Source organism: Macrobrachium rosenbergii, chromosome 13 (genome assembly GCF_040412425.1).
Source record: "Macrobrachium rosenbergii isolate ZJJX-2024 chromosome 13, ASM4041242v1, whole genome shotgun sequence".
NCBI classification, from domain to species: Eukaryota; Metazoa; Arthropoda; class Malacostraca; order Decapoda; family Palaemonidae; genus Macrobrachium; species Macrobrachium rosenbergii.
The window spans coordinates 26,232,026-26,259,746 of record NC_089753.1 but is presented as its reverse complement, the minus strand read 5'-3'; the positions used below and the strand labels follow the sequence as shown (position 1 = coordinate 26,259,746).

The 27,721-nt window shown below is 38.3% G+C and overlaps 1 protein-coding gene across 1 annotated transcript in view; it reads right to left on the bottom strand.

The window, feature by feature from the left end:
• Window positions 1–1,782: 1,782 nt before the first annotated feature.
• Window positions 1,783–27,721, bottom strand: part of LOC136845066 (uncharacterized) — a 55,819-nt gene continuing 29,880 nt past the window's right edge. The window contains 11 exon segments of the mRNA XM_067114887.1: window positions 1,783–2,269; window positions 3,279–3,440; window positions 5,328–5,504; window positions 8,195–8,357; window positions 9,705–10,000; window positions 12,399–12,560; window positions 14,862–15,582; window positions 16,169–16,392; window positions 16,394–16,765; window positions 24,257–24,618; window positions 25,590–25,817. Coding sequence (XP_066970988.1) covers window positions 1,886–2,269; window positions 3,279–3,440; window positions 5,328–5,504; window positions 8,195–8,357; window positions 9,705–10,000; window positions 12,399–12,560; window positions 14,862–15,582; window positions 16,169–16,392; window positions 16,394–16,765; window positions 24,257–24,618; window positions 25,590–25,817 — 3,251 coding nt within the window. The 3' untranslated portion in view covers window positions 1,783–1,885.

Below are 27,721 nucleotides of genomic sequence, written 5' to 3'. Positions count from 1 at the left end.
AGAAGGTCTGCTCACCCCCTCCCCCCAAATCCCCCGTGTAGGCGGAGCTTTGTCTACCTCCTTACTGCGTCAGCAGGCGAATCGCCGTAATGAGCAGGTATACCTCTAAGATACGTCATCGCCTACGCAGTTACCCCAGGTGGGAGGCGACTCCACGTCCGAACGAACGGGAGAGGAATTAGGCGGTGGAATAATGGAAAAATCATTCTCCGAGTCGCGGTTAATATATAAACAGGCATTCGCGAATTCTGGTGTTATTTGGCCAAACGGTGAACTATATTATATACCGGTCTTGCAAGCCGAATGGAAATATACACAGGAGTACATTAAGATCTCTGGCGGTAACGCAACGCTGAAATAAGCGGCTCGACTTCTATGTAGAAGGCTTTGTTTTTTTTTTTTTATTACTTACTTACAAAAGGTCAGAAGTCAGTTGGGAGAAATTGTGATTAGCTATTTTGAACTGTAGTTGGTTTGCGTTGGCACAGAGGAGAGTGTATGTATATGTATATATATGTATATATAAATATGTATATGTATGCATATACATATATATAAAATTGTGTATATATATATATATATATATATATATATATATATATATATATATATATATATATATATATATATATATATATATGACTGTGAAGTATTTTCTGTTTAAACAGAAATCCATCAAATATAGTGAGCCCATAAAAATGCCAAAAATGTGGAAAGTGAAGGCTATATTTCAGAGACCAAACTGTCCCTCTCCTCAGGCAAATATTTGCCTGAGGAGGGAGGCAGTTTGGTCTCTGAAATATAGCCTTCACTTTCCACATTTTTGGCATTTTTATGCAAAAATGTTCGCTCTGAGAACCACAGAACTGAGACAGTCGCCAGTCACACCACAACAAAAATGTCACGAGAAAAATAAATTCACTTGGCTTGTGATATGCTCGCAAGTATGGAAGACTTTGGAACTTATAAAAAAAAAATAAAAAAAACTATACAGAACGGTTCAGTCATTTATACAACCTTTCTTGTATCCTTCATGTATAGAGGCGTGTATTTCTTTAGAAGGCCAAACATCCGGGCTTTTGGCCTTATGCCAGCTTAAGCTCCGCTTCCTTGAGCAGCCCTTACTTGGTAGTTTGTATGATCGAATTTTTTTTGTAGCAGTGTGTGTGTTTGTAGGTGAAACGGGGTACCTGTGATTAAAATGTATAACATTAGTATAAGAATGATACCTGTAGACTATTTTTTCTGTATGAAAACATATAAAAAATGTATAACTTTAGTATAAAAATATCTGTAGATGTTTTTCTATATGGAAACATATCCCTTTACGTAAAACTGTTTCTCTGAATGAAGTTGTCTTTCAGTGAAAAACCTGTCTCTGAATTACGAAAATGTTTATCTTAAAATGAAAACATTTTTATAAGAATGTTTACGTATGTATGAGAATCGGTTTCGTGTCTTGAGAAAATTCGTAAATGTTTTTCAAGTTTTTTATATTTCTTTTAGACATTAGTCCGTCTTAATGATAAATTTACACCTAATTGAACGTATGTAAGTGATTTCGCATGTTGTTTGTGTATTAATATATCGATATTTTTGGCGTGTTATTAATTTTTATGTTCGTAATTATTTATCTTTAAAACATTCTCTCTCTCTCTCTCTCTCTCTCTCTCTCTCTCTCTCTCTCTCTCTCTCTCTCTCTTGTTACCTGTGTTTTAATATCGATATTTATGTATTTTATTAATTTTTAATGTTTGTAATTATTTATCTCTAAAACCTCTCTCTCTCTCTCTCTCTCTCTCTCTCTCTCTCTCTCTCTCTCTCTCTCTCTCTCTCTCATCGGAACATTTCACAAACACAAACGTAGAAGACTTTCGTTTCCTCGTTACGCAAACCGCGCCAACAACTGCTCTATGTAATTACTGGATCTCGGCTGTTGCTGTGTTTCGGTCCCATTCCCGAAATTCCCAGTCGGTTGTGGGACGTTGTTTTCCTTGATGTTCCCCGTTGTTTCTCCACCAATCGTCATCACTGTTGTTGGGCTTCCTTCCCTCTTCTCGTCCTCGCGAAGCTCCGATTGTTCCGTCTGTTGTTGGAGTTGTTGTAGTTTTTCTTGTTGTTGTTCTTGTTGTTTTTCTTTCTGTTGTTGTTGTTCTCCTTCCGGTCTTTTCATCTGGTCCTTGCAGAAGCAGAATTTCCGGAGAGTCATGTGTTTGATGCAATGGCTGGTGTTCCCGTACATGTTGATCCTGGACACCTCGCCTGTCAACTGCAGATGAATGAATGAGTGAAATTATTAATTATTTAGTTAATTGTTTAATTGATAAGTAAATAACGTTAATAAATAAGTATATAAATTAGTAAATAAATAGATGAATTAATTCGTTCGTTCATAGATAATTAATAGATGGATTAATTATTGAATAAATAACTTAATTAATTAATATATAATTAATTAATTCATAAGTAATTACCTTAATTAATTAATAGATAAATTAATTAATTCATAAGTAATTAACTTAATTAATTAATAGATAAACTAATTCATTCATTTGTAAATAAGTAACTTAATATATGAATTAATTAATAAATAAACAACTTAATTAATTAATAATTCATTCATTCATTCATTCATTCATTCATAAATAAATAACTTCATAGATAAATTAATTAATTAATTCGTAAATAAATAACTTAATTTATTAAAAGATGAATTAATTAAATAAATAACAATTAATAGATAAATTAATAAATAAGTTAAATAAATAATTTGATAAGTAAATTAAATCAATAAATTAACTATATAAATTAATAGATAATTTAGTAGTTGTACTTTAAATCTTACTTTAAAGAAGTACTTTAAATCTTACTTTAAAGTCGTACTTTAAATCTTACTTTAAAGTCGTACTTTAAATCTTACTTTAAAGTCGTACTCTAAATCTTACTTTAAAGTTGTAATTGAAAGTCATACTTAAAAATCTTACTTTAAAGTCGTACTTTAAATCTTACTTTAAAGTCGTACTTTAAATCTTACTTTAAAGTCATGCTTTAAATCTTACTTTAAAGTCACGCTTTAAATCCTACTTTATAGTTATTCTTTATATCTTACTCTAAAGTAGTCATTGAAAGTCGTGCTTTAAGTCGTACTGTAAAGTCATACTTTAAATCTTAGTTTCAAGTCGTGCTTTAAAGTGGCACTTGAAAGTCGTACTTTAAATAAAGTCGTTACGTAAAGACGTACTACAGTAGAAAGTCGTACTTTAAAGTCGCGCCCCTACCTGGAAGACTTGGGGTTGTGGGTTGTATCGTAGCGTGGCCTCGACGACGACTTCGCCCGGAGTCAGCCGCCCCTGGAGGAGGTAACTCCTCACGTCGCTCGTGATATCCTGCGGCGACAGTTGCTTGTTCGAGCCTGAGACGCGCCCCGTCAGGAGTTCGATCTTGAAGCCGAAAGGAAATAGCGAATTATTATTATTATTATTATTATTATTATTATTATTATTATTATTATTATTATTATTATTCGTCAGAAGATTGACCCTATCATATGGAACAAGTCCCCGCCACAGGGTCTTATTATTATTATTATTATTATTATTATTATTATTATTATTATTATTATTATTATTATTATTATTATTTTTGGTCAGAAGATTAACCCTATTCAAATGGAACAATCTTATAAAGGTCTTATTTAATAATAATAATAATAATATAATAATAATATTATTAATTATTATTATTATTATTATTATTATTATTATTATTATTATTATTATTATTATTATTCAAAAGATGAACCCTGTTCGTACGGATCAGGACCACCAAAGGGGCCACTGACTTCAAATTCAAGCTTCCATAGAATGTTGTGCTGTTCATTAGAAAGAAGTAACAGGAAGTGAAAGGAAATACAGAAAGAAGAAATGACTTATTAAAAAAGAAAAGCGAATGTTCAAATGAACAGATAAATAAAAAAAAATGTAAGCAAATTATACAAGGAGAATTGTATAGGGGTAGCAATGCATCGCATCTTCGCTTGAACTTCTTAAGTTCCAATTTCACTACATCCTCAGGAAGGAGACTGTCCCACAGTCCAACGGTCTGAGGAATAAAGGACCCCTGGAGCTTTGGAGAAGCCCGACAGCGAGGCACACTAGAAATCAGGAAGAGTAATAAAACAGAAATCAGGAAGAGCAATAACACAGAAATCAGGAAGAGGAGTGTAGATCAGAAATCAGGAAAAGAAGTTAATCAGAAATCAGGAAGAGGAATAAAAGAGAAATCAGGAAGAGGAATAAAACAGAAATCAGGAAGAGGAGTAGATTAGAAATCAGGAAGAGGAGTCAATCAGAAATCAGGAACAGGAATAAAACAGAAATCAGGAAGAGGAGGAAATCAGGAATCAGGAAAAGAAGTTAATCAGAAATCGGGAAGAGGATTAGATCAGAAATCAGGAAAAGGAGTTAATCAGAAATCAGGAAGAGCAATAAAACAGAAATCAGGAAGAGGAGTAGATCAGAAATCAGGAAAAGGAGTTAATCAGAAATCAGGAAGAGGAATAAAAGAGAAATCAGGAAGAGGAATAAAACAGAAATCAGGAAGAGGAGTAGATCAGAAATCAGAAAGAGGAATAAAAGAGAAATCAGGAAGAGGAATAAAACAGAAATCAGGAAGAGGAGATCAGAAATCAGAAGAGGAGTCAATCAGAAATCAGGAACAGGAATAAAACAGAAATCAGGAAGAGGAATAAAAACAGAAATCAGGAAGAGGAGGAAATCAGGAATCAGGAAAAGAAGTTAATCAGAAATCAGGAAGAGAATCAGATCAGAAATCAGGAAAAGGAGTTAATCAGAAATCAGGAAGAGGAATAAAACAAATCAGGAAGAGGAATAAAACAGAAATCAGGAACAGGAATAAAACAGAAATCAGGAAGAGGAATAAAACAGAAATCAGGAGTAGGAGTCAATCAGAAATCAGGAACAGGAATAAAACAGAAATCAGGAAGAGGAATAAATCAGAAATCAGGAAGAAGAATAAAACAGAAATCAGGAAGAGGAGTCAATCAGAAGTCAGGAAGAGGAACAAAGCAGAAATCAGGAAGAGGAGTCAATCAGAAATCAGGAAGAGGAATAAAACAAATCAGGAAGTGGAATGAAACGGAAATCAGGAAGAGGAGTCAATCAGAAATCAGGAAGAGGAATAAAACAAATCAGGAAGTGGAATAAAACGGAAATCAGGAAGAGGAGTCAATCAGAAATCAGGAAGAGGAATAAAACAGAAATCAGGAACAAGAGTGAAGCTACAACTCGAAATTCCTCCTCACCCACCTTATTGAACCTGACGCACTGAGGGTACGGCATCAGGTCCTTGTTGAGGACGCCCTTGAGGTACGCCGCGGCCATGTCCAGGACGGTGTCTGTTAGAGGCACGTCGTGGGTGTCCTGGCAAGTGCAGAAGTGCTCCGGGATGCCCGCGTCCGCGCACTTCCTGTGTCTCGGGATGGCCTTCGTCGGGAGAAGAGAAGGGGAGAGTGTTACTTTGGGTGAGAGAGAGAGAGAGAGAGAGAGAGAGAGAGAGAGAGAGAGAAGATCCTTGTTAGGATAAGAAAAGAAATATCCGAATTATAAGTATGCTAGAAGTAAAGGAATGGCCATAGAACATTTTTTATATAATAAATTAATAAATAAATAAAATATATATATACATACTAGCTGACCAACTCAGCGCTGCCCAGGAAAACTCTGAATGACAACGGGTATCTCTCTCTCTCTCTCTCTCTCTCTCTCTCTCTCTCTCTCTCTCTCTCTCTCTCTCTCTCTCTCTCTTCCTGTTCAGATAGTTGCTTCAGTTACAGTGCCCAACATTTTTGACATTTTATATCCCCCCCCCTGCATTCCTTTCCTTTCGGGGCTGAACTTGGACTTAGAGGGCATCGGGAGTGCCACCATTCATCTCAGCAACCTCGAAAACTATGGTTTAGACACTAATGTCTGTCGTTTTCGGTTATTTTTACGTCACCCCCTCCCACCCCCACCCTCTTTGGTGCCAGTGATGTCTTACCCCCACAGTATTCTTTTCCAGATGGTAAGTCATATGTATACCAAGTTTGGTTAAAATCGCTCAATGCGTTTCAGAGTCATGCTGGAGCATAAATACACATACATACGTCCATATATATATATATATATATATATATATATATATATATATATATATATATATATATATATATATATATATATATATATATATATATATATATATATATTATATATATATATATATATATATATACAAACTTGCTTTCCTTCGAGTCATGCTTCATAATCCTTCGTTTTTCCTTCCATCCTGTCGACTGTCCCGTCGAATTGACCTTGAAATTGTAACTTCTGATTCTTCGCAAACTTCAGACAAAACGCCCCAGGGAAAACTTCGGGCCTCTTCCCATGCACAAAGCTACCTGGGGTCAGGTCGCTATTAACCGTAAACACCGAAAAGGTAAGATTTGTGATATTTTAGTCTCTAGTTTTATATTTCATTTTGGTACGGGAATATTTTGGTTGTTCGGTGTATTTGACGAAGGAAAGGTAAGGATAAAACAGTTTTGTACTTTATCTTAACTTTATACCCATCGTTAAGAAGTGATCGACTGTCCGTAGCGGAATATATATATTTTGCTGTTTGACGAAAACATACGTTCTCGAAGTGAAGACATTCTCGTATTTGAATCTGATTTTTGTTTCAGTGTTAAAATTTCCTAGTTTTCTTTCACACTGCGTAAAGACTTTTTTAGGGGCTGCTTTTATAAAGACTGGCCTAATTTTATAAAGACTGACTTTTCGATGCAAAAACTTAAAGGCTGAATTTCCTATACATGATGCGTGTGTATCCTGATTATAGGAGACAATTTACAATGCCATTTTGTATGGGTCGCGAGTTTCTGCATTTTGAAATGCACAAATACACACAGGTACAAATACACTTACACACACGGGCACAGGTACAAACAGCCACTTACAGAAGTTTATAAACGTGATTCACATTCCGAATAGCTTTTTCACTCACACCTAAGTCCATTCAGAAATTTGCGTATGTACTGTATGTATGTAATCTGATGATACGAGTATATTAAAATCTTATAAAGACTTCCATGCTAGATAATATACCCTTCTAAATTTATTCCTTCCGAATTGTATCGAATTAGTATTTGCTGTAGTAGTAATTAAAAACTGATGATTACCTTCTAAATTATGCCGGATTAGCATTTGCAGTGCTAGTAATTATAAGCTATCGTTAGTTGATCGTATGCTGCACCGTCAATACTTTTGCGCAATTATGACGAAGTCAAACCCAGTCAGACCCTTGCTTTAAACACATCCCATCCCACGACTTCGACTAATTAACGTTTACATTGACTAATTAATGTTTAGATTGGCCCGCCTGTCTAAGTCTTAATCCAATCAGTGGCGTTGATGAACCCTACAGTAATTACACTCCCTGATTCGAACAATGTCCGCCATGGCTACCCGAGTATGTCACTCATATCATTTTTCGGTTGATGGGACACAGGTTTTGCTGTGACACATTTCTCGAAAGTTTAGTCTTTTGTGAAAGAAATGGACTTGGCAATCATGTTATTTTGAGGTAAATGGGATACAATTCATTTTGCTGTGAAACATTTCTCGAAAGTTTAGTCTTTTGTGAAAGAAATGGACTTGGCTCTGATATTATTTTGAGGTAAATGGGATACAATTCGTTTTGCTGTGACACATTTCTCGAAAGTTTAGTCTCTTGTGAAAGGAATTGACTTGTTGCCAGTTTTAGCGATAAAAGGCTCTAGAAACTTACAAACTTTGATCGACATTGAACCAGTGATTTGTTGGTTTTTCTAAAATGAGTGGTCAATGCAGCTTTCATTTTTTTTTAATTAGTGAATCAAGGGTGTGGGAAAACTTGCTCAGTATTGGACGCTTCACAAAACTTGTATAGTAGAGCATCTGCCTCCTGTACACACTGCTCCACTCACCTTTGTGCTGCATGCACATTCATGTGTGCTAAACCTCTTTCACCACCAAGTAGTATATTATTATTATTATTATTATTATTATTATTATTATTATTATTATTATTATTATTGATGCTATTGCTGTCGACATTTTAGAAAAATGACAGGAGAAATGGCTGCGTCGCTTACCTTGAATAGGCTGATACCTCGGGCTCCGTGCTTAGGCCTAGAGGCCACGTGTTCTTGGACTGCAAAGCGCCCATAGGCCAGGTCATACAGGGTCTCGTAGAGGTCAAAGTTGGCCGTAAGGCGTCGGGCGTTTTGCTGTAGGTTTTGGAAGGCAGTTTTGTACCTGGGTAAGAAATAGGAGTGTTTTTTAGGTTGGTTTACTCTCCAAACACACACACGCACACACACACACACACACACAACTGGACTCCTGGGAGCAGCAGAAGAGTTTGGAGACCTAGGCCTACTTGGATGAGGACTATGGGACAGGAGACTATAGTTAGGTGGAGATTTGCAGAAGTGAAAGCTCAAAAAAAAAATTGGTGATAAGCTACATGGAAATTCGAGAAAGATATTAGAGACAGGTGGAGATTTGTGGAAGTGAAAGGTCGAAAAAGACACTGAGATAGGTGGAGATTCGAGAAAGCCATTGGAGATAGGTGGAGATTTGTGGCGATGAAGGCTCAAAAAAATATTGGAGATAGATGGAAATTCGAGAGTCATTGGAGACAGGTGGAGATTTGTGAAGGTGAAAGCGCAGGGAAAGACATAGGAGATAGATGGAGATTCGAGAAAGCCATTGGAGATGGACGGAGATTCAAGAAAGATATGGGTGACAGGTGGAGATTTGTGGAAGTGAAAGGTTGAAAAAGACAGTGGAGATAGATGGAATTTCGAGAAAGCCATTGGAGATGGATGGAGATTCAAGAAAGATACTGGTGACAGGTGGAGATTTGTGGAAGTGAAAGGTCGAAGAAGATGCAGAAGATAGATGGAAGTTGAGAAAGCCATTGGAGATGGACAGAGATCCAAGAAAGATACAGGTGACAGGTGGAGATTTGTGGAAGTGAAAGGTCGAAGAAGACACAGAAGATAGATGGAAATTTGAGAAAGCCATTGGAGATGGACAGAGATTCGAGAAAGACACTGGAAACAGGTGGAGATTTGTGAAAGTGAAAAGTCAAAAAAGACACTGGAGATAGAAGGAGATCAGAGAAAGCCCCTGGAGACAGAGGCAACCACTCACTCAAAAGCCCCTGAAGATGGACTAAGATCCAAGAAAGACACTGGAGACAGGTGGAGATTTGTGAAAGTGAAAGGTCAAAAAAGACACTGGGGATAGAAGGAGATCGGAGAAAGCCCCTGGAGACAGAGGCAACCACTCACTCACTCACTCAAAAGCCCCTAAAGATGGACTAAGATCCAAGAAAGACACTGGAGACAGGTGGAGATTTGTGAAAGTGAAAGGTCAAAAGAGACGCTGGAGATAGAAGGAGATCGGAGAAAGCCCCTGGAGACAGAGGCAACCACTCACTCAAAAGCCCCTGAAGATGGACTAAGATCCAAGAAAGACACTGGAGACAGGTGGAGATTTGTGAAAGTGAAAGGTCAAAAAAGACACTGGAGATAGAAGGAGATCGGAGAAAGCCCCTGGAGACAGAGGCAACCACTCACTCGCTCACTCACTCACTTGGTTCTGAACCAGGGCGGCAGATAGACCAGGACGTAGGGCAGCCGCTCTTCGAGCATGCCCACGTAAGTCGAGCGGATGCTGCCCCACCGCATCCCGTGGTCGCTGACGAAGAAGAGCGCCGTGTGGTTGAGGGCGCCCGTCCGCTCCAGCTGCCGCAGGTAGTCCAGGTGGGGAAGGTCGGCATGGCGGAGGAGGTTGAGGTAGTCGTGGCTGACGCTGGCTGACCAGTACAGGCTGAAGGTCGGGGTGTCCAGGAAGGTCCTTGCTACCTCGAGGGAGAAGTCTTGCACCACCTGGTGGGGGGCAGAGAGGACGTGGGGTTTATTTGTTTATTTATTATTATTATTATTATTATTATTATTATTATTATTATTCAGATGAACCCTATTCATATGGCACAAGCCCACCAAATCTAGGGCCACTGACTTGAAATTCAAGCTTCCAAAGAATATTATGGTGTTCGTTAGAAAGAAATAACAGAAGGTAATAGGAATTACAGAAAGAAAGAGATAAGTGATTAAAAAAGAAAAAAATGAATTAACAAATAAATAAATAAATAAATAAAAACGTAATTAAATAATTAACACAGGAGTAATTGTTTTAGGGTAGTAATTCATTGCGTATTCGATTGACCTTTTAAAGTTCCAGTCGGTGAGAGAGATAGCGGCTAATCTCTCTCTCTCTCTCTCTCTCTCTCTCTCTCTCTCTCTCTCTCTCTCTCTCTCTCTCTCTCTCTCTCAAACCCACAGAAACCTCTTTCATTTCTCTCTCTCTCTCTCTCTCAAAATAACCCACCCAGAAACCACATTTCATTCTCTCTCTCTCTCTCTCTCTCTCTCTCTCTCTCTCTCTCTCTCTCTCTCTCTCTGTCAAAAAACCTCGTTTTCTCTCTCTCTCTCAAAACCCAGAAACAACTTGCCCCACCCAGAAACCACATTTTCATTCTCTCTCTCTCTCTCTCTCTCTCTCTCTCTCTCTCTCTCTCTCTCTCTCTCTCTCTCTCAAAACTTGACCCACCCAGAAACCACATTTCATTTCTTTCTCTCTCTTCTCTCTCTCTCTGACATCTCCTCAGACTTAACCCACCCAGAAACCACATTTCTCTCTCTCTCTCTCTCTCTCTCTCTCTCTCTCTCTCTCTCTCTCTCTCTCTCTCTCAAATCTTGCCCCCCCAGAAACCCATTTCATTCTCTCTCTCTCTCTCTCTCTCTCTCTCTCTCTCTCTCTCTCTCTCTCTCTCTCTCTCTCTCTCTCAGAGCTCGACCCGCCCAGAAACCACATGTCATTCACTCCTTCCACGCGGGAAAACGCAAATGCTACCCATTCATTTTCCACCAATCGCAGGAGGCCCGCCATTTACGAATTCTTCCGGCGTCGTCGGCATTCAGTCATCTATATTGAAGGCCCTTTCCGTAGGGCGTCCCTAGGCGTCGTTCAAAGATTAATCGGTTGTCCGGGCATTTGCTGCCGCCTCTTTTTACTCTTTACTCCTCTTTTTACTCTTTATTCCTCTCTGCCTTTCTTTCTTCTTGACCCATCTTTCCACCTTACGGCTCTTTCTTTTTTTTACCTCTTTACTCTATTTCATCTGTTCCCATCTTCCCTCTTCATCCCTCTTTCCTCTTTATCCCTCTCTTTAGCTTTATTCTTTATCCTTATCTTTATCAGAGACTCCTCCTCTTTTTACTCTCTATTCCTCTTTGCCCTCTTTCTTAATCCATCTTTCTACCTTACGCCTCTTTTTTTACCTCTTTAATTCCTCTCTCCCTTATACCCTTCTTTTCTCTTTACTCTATTTTCTCTACTCCCATCTTTCCTCTTTACCCCTCTTTCCTCTTTATCTCCCTTTTCTCTTTAACCCTCTTTCTACTTTCCTCGTCCTTTTCTGTCTCTTGAATCCATTCCAGCGGGGGGAGGGGTGAACAAGGGAATGGAGAGAGAAAGGAAGACTAAAGTAGAAGAGGTGGATTGAAAAAGAGAATAAAGGAATAAGATTCTCGTTCCCCTTAAAGAGAAAAACGGGAATCAGAAAAGAGAACGAGAGTAAGGGAATAAGATTCTCGATCTCTTTCAAGAGAGAACGAGAACAGGGGAATAAGATTATCTCTTTCGGACGAAAACTAGAATAAGGGAATAAGTGTCCCAATCACTTCGAAGAGAAAAGCGAGAATAAGGAGAGAGAAGAGAAGGAGAACAATGGCAGAGGGGAATAAGATTCTCGATCTTTAGAAAGACTACAACAGGAAGCAGACTCTCGAAGTTTCTTCCTCGGCGCAATCGAGTTTTCTGTACAGTACTACAGCGTATAATCAAGGCCGCCGAAAATAGATCTATCCTTCGGTGGTCTCGGCATAATGCTGTTTGAGCCGCGGCCTTTGAAACTTTAACCACGGCTCGGTGGTGACCTATATCGTTGCCAGAAGCACGATCACGGCTAACTTTAACCTTAAATAAAATCAAAACTACTGAGGAGGCTAGAGGGCTGCAATTTGGTATGTTTGATGATTGGAGGGTGGATGACTACCATACCAATTTGCAGGCCTCTAGCCTCAGTAGTTTTTAAGATCTGAGGGCGGACAGAAAAAGTGTGGACAGAAAAGTGCGGACGGACAGACAAAGCCATCTCAAAAATAGTTTTCTTTCAAAGAGACGAGGTCAAGCGAAGCCGAAAAAGAGAATTCAAAGACTTACTTTAATACTGAGTTTGTCCGCCTGGCAGACGTTCGAATTGCCGTGTTTCTCGTTCCCGATCTCCTTTTCGGAGGCCAGGAAGAACGCCCTTCCGTAGAAGTCCGTCGGCTGCTTCACGAACCCGTTGTGCATGTAGTTGTACATCCCCATCCAGGGCGAGTCCTGTAAGTAAATAAAGAAATAGGTAAATAAATAAATAAATAAATAGATAAGTAGGTAGATAGATAAGGCTTTTCAATCTTACGCCATTCCACTGGCATTTGACGGTCCCTGCTACTTTCAGAATAAAGTTGCTGTAAGTCAATAGATAAATAAATAAATAAGTAGGTAAATAAACATAAATAAATCAATTAATTAATTGATTAATTAATTGAATAAATAAGGTTGTTCAACCTAAGGCCATTCCGCTAACATTTGATGTCTTCTGACAAAATGATTGACAGGTGTCAGTGCTACATTCGCACTCAGATAGGTGACTCGAAAACTTATTCGATCTCGCATTCCTCGCTCTCGCATGTGCTACACTGAAGGCTCATCAGTGGGGTGTCAGTCCCCCTTACAAACGGTGTGTCAGTCACCAGTATCGTACATGAATACTGTAGCTTCTTTGTATGTATATACTATATATATATATATATATATATATATATATATATATATATATATATATATATATATATATATATATATATATATACTTATATATATATATAAAATAATATACAATATATATATATATAGATATATATATATATATATATATATATATATATATATATATAGAGAGAGAGAGAGAGAGAGAGAGAGACATACTGTATATACTTATATAGATATAGAAATAGACATAAAATAATATACAATGTGTTTATATTATATATATATATATATATATATATATATATATATATATATATATATATATAGAGAGAGAGAGAGAGAGAGAGAGAGAGAGAGAGAGAGAGAGAGAGAGAGCTAGCCAAATTATACGGAAAGTTACCCGGAATATAATTAGAGGCAAGTGTTTGATGTCTATCACGCTTGGCTCGCCGGACGTTTTTTTTTTTTTTTTTTTTTTTTTTTGTTTTTGGAAAATTCTTTATGAATTGCAGTGAAAATATTTCGTGGGCTTTTTACTAATTAGTTCCAATTTCATTACGCCCCGTTTCCTACCTCGTTCTGGAAGCTGAAAGGTTGTACATTTTGTCATTGTTTAATTGTTGTTGTTGTGGTTTTAAGAGAACATAATTTTCGACAGGTTATGAAAGGATGTTCCAGTATTACGAGACGACCTCTGTCTCAAATCGGGAGCGCTCTGGAGTTTATTATCTTGCTGTCCAACCACTCTAACTCCATGTTTTCACTTTTTGAGCGCTGAATGCCTGGAAGTGCCCAAGTGCTTAAAGGCTTGACAGCCTAAATTTCGTAAATCAAATGAGCTCCTCGTCTTTTGGGCCTTAATAACTGGGTAGCTTTCGGCCATACATCGTACCGAGTGTTTAAAGAAATATACACACACACACACACACATGCACCTCAACAAGTTCTTCAGGAGGACTTCTACACCCTTTTTGTGATTGTGTTTTTATCACTTTTAATTTTTTAAAGGATGCATAACCGAGTAAATTCAGCTTCAAATGAGACCAAACTCAAAAGTGAATCCAATTTGTCTTTTATGGCAGAAAAGTTATTTGAGATTTTTAAGCTCATTAAGAACGCTAATGAAACTTAGGTAGTTAACGTTTGGATTTTTTAATTGTGACAAGAATAATGTGATTTATCTTGATATTTTGACTTGGGATGACAATAAAAACGTGAATATTTTACTATTTTGAGTTCATGTAGGATTGATGTCGCAACGTGAGGAGTTAATTTGGTAAATTGACCTTAGAATTCATTTCTCAAGAAAAATGGGAGATTTCGGATGTATCCATTTAGTTTTCCCCACCAAGTGAGGAATAAATTGTGTCCAAGTGAGGAATAAATTGTTTCCACTATTGGAAGACACGTGTATCCTCATTAGTGGGAAACATTCACCTTAGCATTAGCGAGGGGAATTTGATGTCGACTCGTGATAGTAGGAAAATCAGAAATATTTGATGTTCAATGTTACTTACTGCCTTCTTCAGGATCATGTATATGTTCGGTTTCATTGTTCTTCTGTTTGTTTGTTCCTTTGTTTTTGTTGCTGAATAAGATTGCGCTAAAAAGTTAAACAGGTTTTATGAGAGAAAGCAGTGCATTTTTTTTTGAGGACTGACCAACTAATAAGCGTAAATGAAAGGAATGAATTCGATACCCAAGTGATTTTGTTTGTAATAGTAACAGTTACAAAATCTTTCCGTGTTTGTGGCTTTGGCATACGTGAAGCCATATTTTTTTTATCGATTAGTGAATCAATCTGGCAAGCATGGAATTTGATATGAAACGGCAGCTTAAACTCTACATTCTAAAATCTACTCTTACCTCAATGAAGGCAGTGACGTATCCATTCCTCTTGAAGTCCTTCCAGATCCAGGGGCAGTCGTCGAACTTCTCCTTATCGGGCACGCAGGAGTGGTTGGCCAGCTCGTGGTGGTTGAGCCCTATCGTGATGGGCACCAGGTTGGGGAAGGTGTTGTCGCCCACTTTGTTGAATCCCGCCAGGTCCACGGCGCCCAGGGTACCTGTCAGGTATTGGTACGTCTTGGGCAGGTGCCGGCGCATGTTGAGCCTCGAGGCCGAGTCCGTGCCGAAGATGATCACGCTCAGTTTTTCGACTTCGGCTCCGTTTCTGGTTCCGGTTCCGGTTCCGGTTCCGGTTCTGGTTCCGGTTCCGGCTCCGGTTCCGGTTCCGGTTCCGGTTCCGGTTCCGGTTCCCGTTCCACTTCTGGTTCTGGCTCCGGGCGTCGCTCGAGAGGAACCTCCAGCGTTCTGTGTTTCCGAGAAGAGGTTCGCTGTTTGTAGCACACCGCCAGCAGATGCGTTTTGGTTCGCGCCGTCAGTGGTTATTTCTACCTTCGAGCTGGAAGCGACTACAACGTCTCGATGCGACAGCGGCTGAGTCTTCTTCAACACCTTGTCTCTCTGTATAAAGTAGTGGACGTTTTTGTAGACCACGACGTGGCTCATGTTACAGTACACCAGGATGCTGTCTTCCTTGATGGAGGTTTGCGGTCTGTCTACAGGAGCGCACCATCCGCTGTACCTAAGAGAACGGAAGGATACTAGGTGAATATTCAGTGCGGTTAGGAGGTCCTTGAATTATTATCTGGTAAGGCAATCTTATGAACTTTGGTCACATAACATTAATGAAATTAGAACCAGGATTTGATTTTTACAGTGAATTGTCATTTTTCAAAATAGATTATAAATAATTCTCATTTTCTGGTGGTTTTTCTATCTGTCTATCTCTTTTATCTGTCTATGCCAATATCAATATTGTCTGTGGCTCCAAAAATGTTTCAGTGAGTTTGAAGTCTCTGTTTGACTTTTGAAAACGTTTGATGGTTTCGAAGAGAATTAAGTCTTCATGTTACTTGTGAATGATTGACCATATCTTAAACTAAAAGATAAGGACTGAATGTTCAATTCTCTCTCTCTCTCTCTCTCTCTCTCTCTCTCTCTCTCTCTCTCTCTCTACACTTAATAAAGTCAGACATTGCCTTAATAAAGTAAGACATTGCCCAATGCTTTAATTATAATAGCATGCCTGGATCAAATTCCCTCTCTCTCTCTCTCTCTCTCTCTCTCTCTCTCTCTCTCTCTCTCTCTCTCTCTCTCCCTAAACTTACTTCCATCTCCCATCAGCCGCCGCGTTATACACCTTAGGCTTTTGCTCCACCCTGTAAATGGCACGGTAGCAGCACTTGACTTTAGGGACGCCCGTCGCAGGGTCGATGGGGATGCCCAACCTCTCTATGGAACTATTCGCTGCTGAAGAAGAAGAAGAGGAAGAAGAAGAAGAAGGAGGAGGAGGAGGAGGAGGAAAACGATGACCTCTCCTCAACGCTGCTGGAGTTTCCTCCGGCGCTGAAGTCGAAGTAGATCGTCATGTCATCGCTGTTCCTCTCGCTGGAGGACGAGGCGAGCGGGGGCGTCGCCGACAGGAAGAACCTCCTGAAGGACTCCGGCGACCAGTGGAGAGAAGAGGTGTTGTTATTGTTGTTGTTGCTGCTGCTGGAGGAGAAGAAGGTCGAGTTGTAGGCGCCACTGGAACTGTTGTTGTCCCCCGAAGTCACGGCCGCTACGGCGGCAGCTACGATGGAGGCCTTCAGCCGCTGCTCGTACACCTTCAAGAAACTCTCGAGGTGGTCACTCAGGACATGGTGGTGGTAATACAAGGTTGTCCCATTAGCTGTCGTGAGAGCTGGTGGCTGTTTGCAGGTGAGCTAAAAGACCCAGAAGAAGGAATGAGGGTGACATAAACAAGGCGGTTATACCTGAAGGGGAAAATGTTGGCAATGTTTACTTTTGTGAGATTCCTGTGGCGATGAAGAGTCAAATGTCTTTTTAGATTTAGGTGACAAAGGTGTGACTCTAGACTTGGTTAGGAAGTCAAGTGTCATTTGAGATCTAGGTGACAATTGTGTGATTCTAGACTTAGTTAGGGAGTTAAATGTCATTTCAGATGTAGGTGACAAAGGTGTGATTCTAGACTTAGAATGTCAAATGTCATTGGAGATTTAGGTAACAAATATGTGATTCTAGACTTAGTTAGGGAGTCAAATGTCATTTGAGATTTAGGTGACACAGGTGTGATTCTAGATTTAGTTAGAAAGTCAGATGTCATTTGAGACTTAGGTGACAAAGGTGTGATTCTAGACTTAGTTAGAAAGTCAAATGTCATTTGAGATTTAGGTGACAAAGGTGTGATTTCAGACTTAGTTAGAGAGTCAAGTGTCATTTGAGATTTAGGTGACAAAAGTGTGATTCTAGACTTAGGGTGACAACTGTCATTTGAGATTTTGGTGACAAAGGTGTGGTTCTAGATTTAGGAGTCAATGTCATTTGAGATTTAGGTGACAAAAGTGTGATTCTAGACTTAGGGTGACAACTGCCATTTGAGATTTAGGTGACAAAGGTGTGATTCTAGATTTAGAAGTCAATGTCATTTGAGACTTAGGTGACAAAGGTGTGATTCTAGGCTTAGGGAGCCAAATGTCATTTGAGATTTAGGTGACAAAGTGTGATTCTAGACTTACTTAGGGAGTCAAATGTCATTTGAGATTTAGGTGACGCAGGTGTGATTCTAGACTTAGTTAGAGAGTCAAGTGTCATTTGTGATTTAGCTGATAAAGGTGTGATTCTAGACTTAGGGTGTCAACTGTCATTTGAGATTTAGGTGACAAAGGTGTGATTTTAGATTTAGGAGTCAACTGTCATTTGAGATTTAGGTGACAAAGGTGTGATTTTAGATTTAGGAGTCAAATGTCATTTGAGATTTAGGTGACACAGGTATGATTCAGATTTAGTTAGGGAGTCAAATGTCATTTGAGATTTTGGTGACATAGGTGTGATTCTAGACTAGATAGTTAAATGTCATTTGAGATTTAGGTGACAAAAGTGTGATTGTCGACTTAGGGTGTCAACTGTCGTTTGAGATTTGGGTGACAAAGGTGTGATTCTAGACTTAGTTGGTGAATCAGATGTCATTTGAGATTTAGGTGACAAAGGTGTGATTCTATACTTAGTTAAGGAGTGAAATGTCATTTGAGATTTAGGTGACAAAGGTGTGATTCTATACTTAGTTAAGGAGTCAAATGTGATTTGAGATCTAGGTGACAAAGATGGGATTCTAGATTTAGGTGCCAAAGGTGTGATTTTAATCATTAAAAACAGTTGATAACCCTCTAAAGGCAGACCTAAATACTTATACTGTAGGTGCCAAAATTAATTTTGTTTGTCGGACCCAAATTTAAAGATTTGGTATCTCTCTAAAACTTTCACGAATATCGATGGAATAGAAGAATATTGTTTCTGAAATGCAGATGTATTTTGTTACAGTTTATCCTAAATCATATGTTAAAGATGAAAAAAAAGATCTTCCACTCCTTACAAATAGAGTGAGTCCTCGTTTTGTGTAACAGCACATCGGGAAGCATGATTATATAAATAACTGACATGTTTGCGTCAATGGTAAATTATTATTGGTTTCATGTATTAAAAATGGTCTGATGGTATTAAATAATATGATGGCTAGACATTATTATTTTTATTATTATTATTATTATTATTATTATTATTGAAGTTTATAGCTGCATTCAATTTATATCGAGTTTTCGTTATCAGGAAGATAGAAAGCTCTATGTCAGACTGCAGCTGATGCAGTTATATGAACAGATTGCAGCTGATGCAGTTATAACCTTCAATAGCTACAGTGATGTCAGCTGCTGATTTTTGCCGCCAGATTAAAAAAAAAAACAAAAATACACCTGTCCTTTTGAGAAAGGTTCGAATCCTTAGGTCAGAAAAGTCAGAATTCACACGTGGGGACTGATCCCGTAGGGGGGGGGGCGGGGGGTTAGTGCCATCAGTGCACCTCTCAGGTTCTTTGCAGCCTCCCTTCGGCCTCTGGCTGCAACCTCTTTCATTCTATTTTGCTGTATCTCCGTTCATATTCGCTTTCTTCCGTCTTACTTTCCTCAGCCGTCTCCTAACAGTTGTTTCAACGTTGTTTTCAGCGCTGGAAGACCTCGTAGGTCCCAGCGCTTGGCCTTTGGCCTAAATTTTGTATTCCAATTCCAAGTTTGATTATTTAATGCTGTCAAATTTCTCCTGTGCAACGTCCGTAAATTGGAAATTTGTCCACTAACTTCTGTAATGGATAAGAACAGCGAAGAAGGGACTTACTATAAATGATAAGGAGTTAATTCTGCCCTAAAATGGAAGACTGCAGTAACTGCAAAAACACAGAACTGAGAAAAATGGCAGATACTCCCTTGCCTTACTACTGACTTTGCAGATACTGCAAATGGGACCCCCTAAATACTCGTGGAAAATACCGAAGAATCATTCTGAAAGTGCAGTAACTTGTGTATTAGTGTTTCACGAACTCAATAGGTGGCATATCTCAATTTCGACAATTATGCAGATACTGCAAATGGAACCCCCTAAATAAAGCATTGAAGAATCATTCTGAAACTGTAGTAACTTCTGTATTGGTGTTTCACGAGCCCAATAGGTGGCATATCTCAATTTTCGACAATTTTGCAGATACTGCTGTTTTCCATTTGAGGGTAGTATTGCAAAGGCAGTGATATTTCAGTTAGGGGCAAAAACCAGGTGATCATTTTCGGGTGGATTGTAATCGAGAAGCTAGGCAAGAATTCCTAGTTAAATCAGTGTATTATTTGTTCATTGTTTAATTGTATTTTCTCAATTCCTGGTTGGTTTCCAATAGCTTCCTACTGTTCTGCAACTTAGGTTTATGAATTTTTAAGATATTCGTAAAGGTAAGAAATACTTCGGCGCTTGAGCTCACTGACAAAGAAAGTTTACTTTCTGAGACATTTCTTTGCTTCCCTGAAAGGATTGGCCCGTTAGCTTGCTTTATCTCTCTCTCTCTCTCTCTCTCTCTCTCTCTCTCTCTCTCTCTCTCTCTCTCTCTCTCTCTCTCTCTCTCTCTCTCTCTCAAGTTAAAAGACCTGATATTACTTTAACTAGAAAGTAAGGATCACATTCTTCTCTCCTCTCTCTCTCTCTCTCTCTCTCTCTCTCTCTCTCTCTCTCTCTCTCAAGTTAAAAGACCTGATATTACTTTAACTCGAGCAGAAATTGATTCATATTCTTGTTTCTCTCTCTCTCTCTCTCTCTCTCTCTCTCTCTCTCTCTCTCTCTCTCTCTCTCTCTGTAAGTCGTTTGTCAAAGGTTTTTATATCCCTCCCAATTTGAGATATATATCGATTTTTATATTATCTTTGTAACAGTGTTCATGTATTTCCGGTATTCCTTTATTTACAATAATTCATTTATGTCCTGTTTTGTTTGATCTTAGTGCTGAGAATATAAGACACAAGGTTTTGTCGCTTTATTTGGACGGGGAGAGAGAGAAAGGAGAGAGAGAGAGAGAGAGAGAGAGAGAGAGATAGAGGAATCGTGCTTTCGTGATGTACAAAGTTAAGGACAACCTCCTGGCGTGTTGCTAACTAGGTTACTCGTCATTTCCGTCAATCTGCCACGCGCGCGCACACGCACGCACACACACACACACACACACACACATATATATATATATATATATATATATATTATATATATATATATATATATATATATATATGTGTGTGTGTGTGTGTGTGTGTGTATGTATGTATTTATCTATATAAGTATATATACATATATGTATATATATACTTATATAGATAAATACACATATAATATATAGATATTAGAGAGAGAGAGAGAGAGAGAGAGAGAGAGTTTGAAAATATGCAAGTTCAATCATTTTGACCAAAGGAGACCAAAGTAACGGGAAATACACACCAAAACACTATTTTCTACATTTCTCTCCCGTCTCTCAACATGTCCAGACCATCTTGTCATACTCTGGTGCCTCTTCCATCCATTGGCTTTACTATTTATATGACAATTTTCCAATCTTTTTACTCTTTTTTTGTAATTCGTAATTCTTACGTTGTAGCACTTATTGCGTTATCTTACTCATTTGAATAGATGTGTTGAGCTGGGAAGTGAGTTACGCACTGGCTGGTTAGTCGACTGTGGTGGGTTGCAGTCGGTGTGAAGAAGGTCTGATGGCTAGCTACTTAGCTACTTCAACCTTAAGTACTTGCAAGAATCATAAGGCTGATATAGTCAAGGCTATATATATATATATATATATATATATATATATATATATATATATATATATATATATATATATATATATAATATAATCAACACAATCCCGTGTGGAACAGAAATAAATTCTGACTCACATCAGGATCGAACCCAGGTCTTTCAATTGAAAGGCAAGGGCGCTGCCCACAAGGCCATACATGTCATGACAGTGCAGTGGCACTCAGGTTCCAACTTCTTTTATGACCTGCATGGCCTGATGGGCAGCACCCTTGCCTTTCAATTGAAAGACCTGGGTTCTGATCCTGATGTGAGTCAGAAATTTATATATATATATATATATATATATATATATATATATATATATATATATATATATATATATATATATATATATATATATATAAAACCAGGCCTATGCTTTATCAACGTATTTCATCACCCGTTCATTATTGCGGTCCCAAATTGGGAGGAAGGAAGGGGGTTTACACGACACGCTTAATGACCCCGGCCCGAGAGGCGAAGTGACCTCGGCTCCGAGGTCCGAGGCTTTATATATATCATTGTTCGTGTCATGTTTATGCGTCGTAAAGGGGAGGAACAACCCTCATGGGGTGGTGGGTAAGGGAGAAGGGAGGGGGGGAGGGGAGGGCTTGTGTGCTACCTGTGGAAACTGTTTTAGGGTCGTGGTAATGAGATGACTTTATTCCATGCGAAATAAAATTAATGGCGTTGGAGAGAGAGAGAGAGAGAGAGAGAGAGAGAGAGAGAGAGAGAGAGAGAGAGAGAGAGAGAGAGAGAGATGTGCTTGGTTTTTAGTCGAAAATGAGAGTTCGTGAAGTTTGTGCAGAGAAATTTGGATGTATTGGGGAAGTTTTTGGTGAAGTTTGCGTTTTGTTTTTATGATATTAATTAATATTTTTTAATGAAATAATATTAGATAAAATTGATAATATATGCGAGAGAAGTTGAATTTGAGTCGAAAATGAGAGTTCTTGAAGTTTGTGCAGAGGAATTTGAATGAATTAGGGAAGTTTTTAGTGAAGTTTGCGCTTTGTTTTTATGACATTGATTAATATTTTTTAATCAAATAATACTAGATGAAAATAATTGTATATACAAGAGAAGTTTTTGAATTTATGTCGAAAATGAGAGTTCGTGAAATTTGAATAATTTAGGAAAATTAAGTGAATTTTTGAGAAATTTGAATGTTTTGAAGGTTTTTATTTTTATGACATTGATTAATATTTTTTTGATAAAATAAATAAGTTAGATGAAAATGGGAGTTCGTGAAGTGTGCAGAGAAAAAATAAGTTTGCGTTTTGTTTTTATGACATTGATATATAGATGAAAATAATGATATATACGAGAGAAGCTGAATTTGAGTCGAAAATTAGAGTTCGTGGAAATTTGTTTAGTGAAATTTGAATGAATTAGGGAAGTTTTTGGTGAAGTTTGCGTTTTGTTTTTATGATATGGATTAATATTGAATGAAATAATGTTAAAATAAAAATAATAATTAGTGAGATTAAGGAAGTTTTGGTGAAATTTTCATTTTATTTTTATAATACTGAACACTGGATGAAATATTACACGAAAGTAATAAATGAAATAAAGTAAAGAAGCTTTGATGAAGTTTCCATTTTATTTTTATAATACTGAACGTTGAATGAAATAACATTACATGAAAGTAATAAGTGAAATAAAGTAGGGAAGTTTTGGTGAAGTTTCCATTTTGTTTTTATGATATTGAATGAAATATTTATTGAAAATATTGAATAATGGAATAATATTAAAAACATTGAGTGAAACTTCTGTCGTTCAAGTGTAGAATCAAGCGATTCCTTTGGCTAAATTAGTCAAAATGGCAAGAGGATTCAGATTCAAAATATTCGTCCAGAGAATGTGGATTATTTTTCGAAATAAGCATTTTTGTTTCCGTGAAATTATGTAGTGTTAAACAGTATTCCATCTTAGTGAAAGCATGTTAAGTGCAGCAATTAAAAATATTGAAATGTTATTAAAACATGTACATTGCTGTGGAATTATGTAATGTTAAAACAGCTTAACATCTTAGTGAGAGCATGTTAAGTGCAGCAACTTAAAAATATGGTAATATTATTAAATCAAACTTTTATATTGTTTTTGCAGTTAATTTGGTGAGATGATACGAGGTTCAAGAGTTAAATTGGTGATATTCTATGTGGATAAACAGTTGAAGTGGTTAATTAAATGATATTCATTCACATCACACAATGGGTGAACTAGCATTGTATTAAAAAGTTTAGTTAATTATGTGAGTTTTGAAACCAGTGTCGAGTGCAATTTTGTGAATTGGCAAGATAGTCATTCATAAAAGCATTAGTTCTAATACTATAGATAGGGGAAGACTAGTAGCAGTAGGAGGATTAGCAGTAATATGAGAGAGAGAGAGAGAGAGAGAGAGAGAGAGAGAGAGAGAGAGAGAGAGTGAGAGAGTATTAGTAAGCAACACAATCATTGTTAATAGTGACAGTAGCAGAAGAATGCTAGGAAGTAGCAATGCAGTCATTATTAATAGTGGCAGTAGTAGAGAGGATACTAGTAGCAACATAATCATTATTAATAGTCGTAGTAGAACTCCAACATTACCTACAGCAGGATACGAAGAAGAAGAAGAAGAAGAAGAAGAAAGAAGAAGAAGAAGAAGAAGAAGAAGAAGAAGAAGAAGGATCAGCAAAAGAAAAAAAAGAGAAGAAGAAATAGAAGAAGAAGAAGAATCAGCAAAAAAAGGAAGAATAATCAGCAAAAGAAGAATCAAAAGAATCAGCGAAAGAAGAAGAAGAAGAAGAAGAAGAAGAAGAAGAAGAAGAAGAAGAAGAAGAATCAGCAAAAGGAGGAGAAGAAGAAGAAGAAGGAGAAGCAGAAGAAGAAGAAGAAGAATCAGCAATAGAAGAAAAAGAAGAAGAAGAAGAATACGAAAAAGAAGAAGAAGAAGAAGAAGAAGAAGAAGAAGAAGAAGAAGAAGAAGAAGAAGAAGAAGAAGAATACAAAGATTACGAAGAAGAAGAAGAAGGAGAAAAACAGCAGGAGACCTGGCTTACGTTCAGAGGGTTGGAGATGAACCTGGTGATGGTGTGATGAAAGGGGTCGAAGTCCGGAATGACGCAACCCGGCGTATGCACAAGGAACCCTTTCAACGGCTCCTCCTTTTCCTCCTCTTCCTCCCCCTCTTCCTTTTCCCTTCCTCCTCCTCCTCCTCCTCCTCCTCCTTCCTTATCTCCCCTCCTTCCGTCTTCTTCCTCTGCTTCTTCAGAAGACGACGAAGACGATGACGATGACGACGATGACGATGATGATGATGAAGGTGATGATGAAGATGGTGGCACGGCGTTGGGGGATGATGATCTGGATGCGTTGTGAGAAGGCACCATTATGTCCATGATGTAGCCAGGGGCATTGTTGACTGCAAAGAAGAACAAGAAGAAGAAGTCATTGTTTATATCAATTTTTCTTCTAATTTCCTTGGTGGTGGTTTTGTTGTGTAATCATTGTTTATTTAATTTTTCTTTTAATTTCCCAGTTCGTAGTGGTTTTGTTTTGTTATACTTAGACTTAGGAGAGAGAGAGAGAGAGAGAGAGAGAGAGAGAGAGAGAGAGAGAGAGAAGAAGAGAAGATTTTTTCTTGGTGGTTTTGTGTGTTAGAGAGAGAGAGAGAGAGAGAGAGAGAGAGAGAGAGAGAGAGAGAGAGAGAAGAAGAAGAAATCATTATTTATATAATTTTTCTTTTAATTTTCTTGGCGGTGGTTTTGTGTGAGAGAGAGAGAGAGAGAGAGAGAGAGAGAGAGAGAGAGAAGAGAGCAAGACAAGAGAGAAGAGAAAAAAGAAATCATTATTTAAATAATTTTTCTTTTAATTTTCCTGGTGGTGGTTTTGTTTGATTTAGAAGAGAGAGAGAGAGAGAGAGAGAGAGAGAGAGAGAGAGAGAGAGAGAGAGAGAGAGAGAGAGAAGAGAGAGCAAGAACAAGAACAAGAATAAGAACAAGAAGAAAAAGAAATCATTATTTAAATAATTTTTCTTTTAATTTTCTTGGTGGCGGTTTTGTTGTGTTATATTTAGAAGAGAGAGAGAGAGAGAGAGAGAGAGAGAGAGAGAGAGAGAGAGAGAGAGAGAGAGAGAGAGAAGAAAAAGATTAGATATTTTTATACTGATAGTTTCCACTTAATTTTCTTGTTGGTGGTTTTGTTGTGTTAGAGAGAGAGAGAGAGAAGAAGAAGAAGAAGAAATCATTCTCAATTAGATATTTTTAATTATTTATTTATTTTCCTTTTAATTTTCTTGTTGGTGGTTTTGTTGTGTTAGAGAGAGAGAGAGAGAGAGAGAGAGAGAGAGAGAGAGAGAGAGAGAGAGACTAGAACTGCAATCCAGGTACTCACACGTGAAGATGACGCGGGTGTAAAGTCCTCCCGCCCTTTTGGAAGAAGAAGTCACGAGGAAGAAGGAGAAAGAGGCGGCCACCAGCAGTACACAGACGCCCACGCCTCGCCGCCACGCCCACACGAGGCCACGCCCACCCCAGGACACGCCCACGCCCAGGTAGGGCATGCCATCGGCTCCTCCGCGACGCCCATTAGCCCCACCCACCCCGGCCTCCAGCACAGCTCCTGCGAAGGAGGAAGAGGAAGAGGAATGAATTAGCTTGCAGAGAGAGAGAGAGAGAGAGAGAGAGAGAGAGAGAGAGAGAGAGAGAGAGAAGAAAAGAAAAGAGGAAAGGGAATGGGAAGAAGGGAGACAAGGAAAGGTTGGAGAGAAAGAAGAGGAAAAGTACATGGAAGTAAGAGAGACAAGGAGAGAAGCAGGAGGGAAAAGAGAATGGGTAGAAGAGGGAAGAAGAGAGACAAGGAAAGGTAGGAGAGAGACAGGAGGAAGAGGGATTGGTTAGGAAAGATAGGAGGAAAGGTTGGAGAGAGAGAGAGAGAGAGAGAGAGAGAAGAAAAGTGAAAGAGAAGAAGAGAGGTGAGGAAAGGATGGAGAGACGTGAGGAAAGAAAGAGAGAGAGAGAGAGAGAAAGGAATTAAAAAGAAACACGATAGAATATTACGAATGTTCTTAAGGAATGGAAAAGATGGATAAGTGGAAGCAAAAAAAGCAGAATTGAGATAAAAAAAAAAATATGAAATAGAGACAAAGAATGGGAAAGAATGAATGGAAAGGAGAGATAGGAAGAATTATAGAAGAGAGTAATTGCAGAAATTGTTAAATGGAGAGAGAGGAAAAAATAATAAACAGGCAATAGAAAAGGTAAAGAGAAAAGATAGGATGAAATAATAAAAAAGGAGAGGTAGGAGAAGGCGATAGAAAGACAGATGTGAAAGAAGATAGAAAGTAGGAAAGAGAAATGGGAGAGAAAGTTAAAAAGGAAGAGAGAGAGAGAGATAAGAAAAAGAGAGAAATGGGAAGAAAGGAAAAGAAAGAGAGAGAGATAAAGAAAAAAGGAAAGAAATGAGAGAGAAAGTTAGATAGAGAGAAAAGAGATAAGAAAAGAATAGTCCAAGAGAAAAGAGGAAAATGACATTGGAAAGAAGAGATAGAGAAGGAGATGAAAAAATGAATAGAAATATTGGAAAATTGGAAATGAGTAAATTGCTGGAAAGGATAAACAACAAAAGGCTACATAAAAAGGAGAGAGAGAGAGAACAACGAACGATCAAAAAGGAAAAAGGTAAAAAATAAACATGATAAGAAACAAGTAAAAAATGCGCCGAAGTTTCTTCGGCGCAGGCGAGTTTTCTGTACAGCAGCTACAGCGTATAATCAAGGCCACCGAAATTAGATCTATCTTTCGGTGGTCTCGGTATAATGCTGTATAAGCCGCGGCCCATGAAACTTTCACTACTGCCCGATGGTGGCTTGCCCTAATCGTTGCCAGAAGCACGATTATGGCTAACTTTAACCGTAAATGAAATAAGAAAACAACTGAGGCTAGACGGCTGCAATTTGATAAGTTTGATGACTGGAGGGTGGATGATCAACGTATCAATTTGCAGCCCTCTAGCCTTAGTAGTTTTTATGATCTGGGGGTGGACAGACAAAGCCGGTACAATAGTTTTCTTTTACAGAAAACCAATAAAAATTAAGAAAAGAATTTAGGATAAACACGGTTGAAAATATAATAAAGAAGTCGATGAGTGATTGACAGATGGTTGGTAAATGGAACCGCATGCATCTAAATGAAGAGAGAGAGAGAGAGACTTTCAACTTTCTTAAGACTGAGGCGTGAATGGGCTAGGATTAAATCCAGGCCAGTCAGGGAAACGGCACACAATGGAGTTTGAAACCCAGCAGCTGAAATACAATAGCAGTGCTTTATAGTTTTCATCAGAGTTTATCACACTGAGGCGTCAAGATTGGAGGCGAGATGGGAATTGAAAAACCTCGCAGGGAAATTGCATTTTCGTGAATAAGCATAACTGTGCCGAGATATGGCTGGGTATTCATCAAGAGAATCCTGACATTTCACTCTAGTGCCCTGGTGTCGGGAATGAGGTGGCCATTGAAAATCAAGACT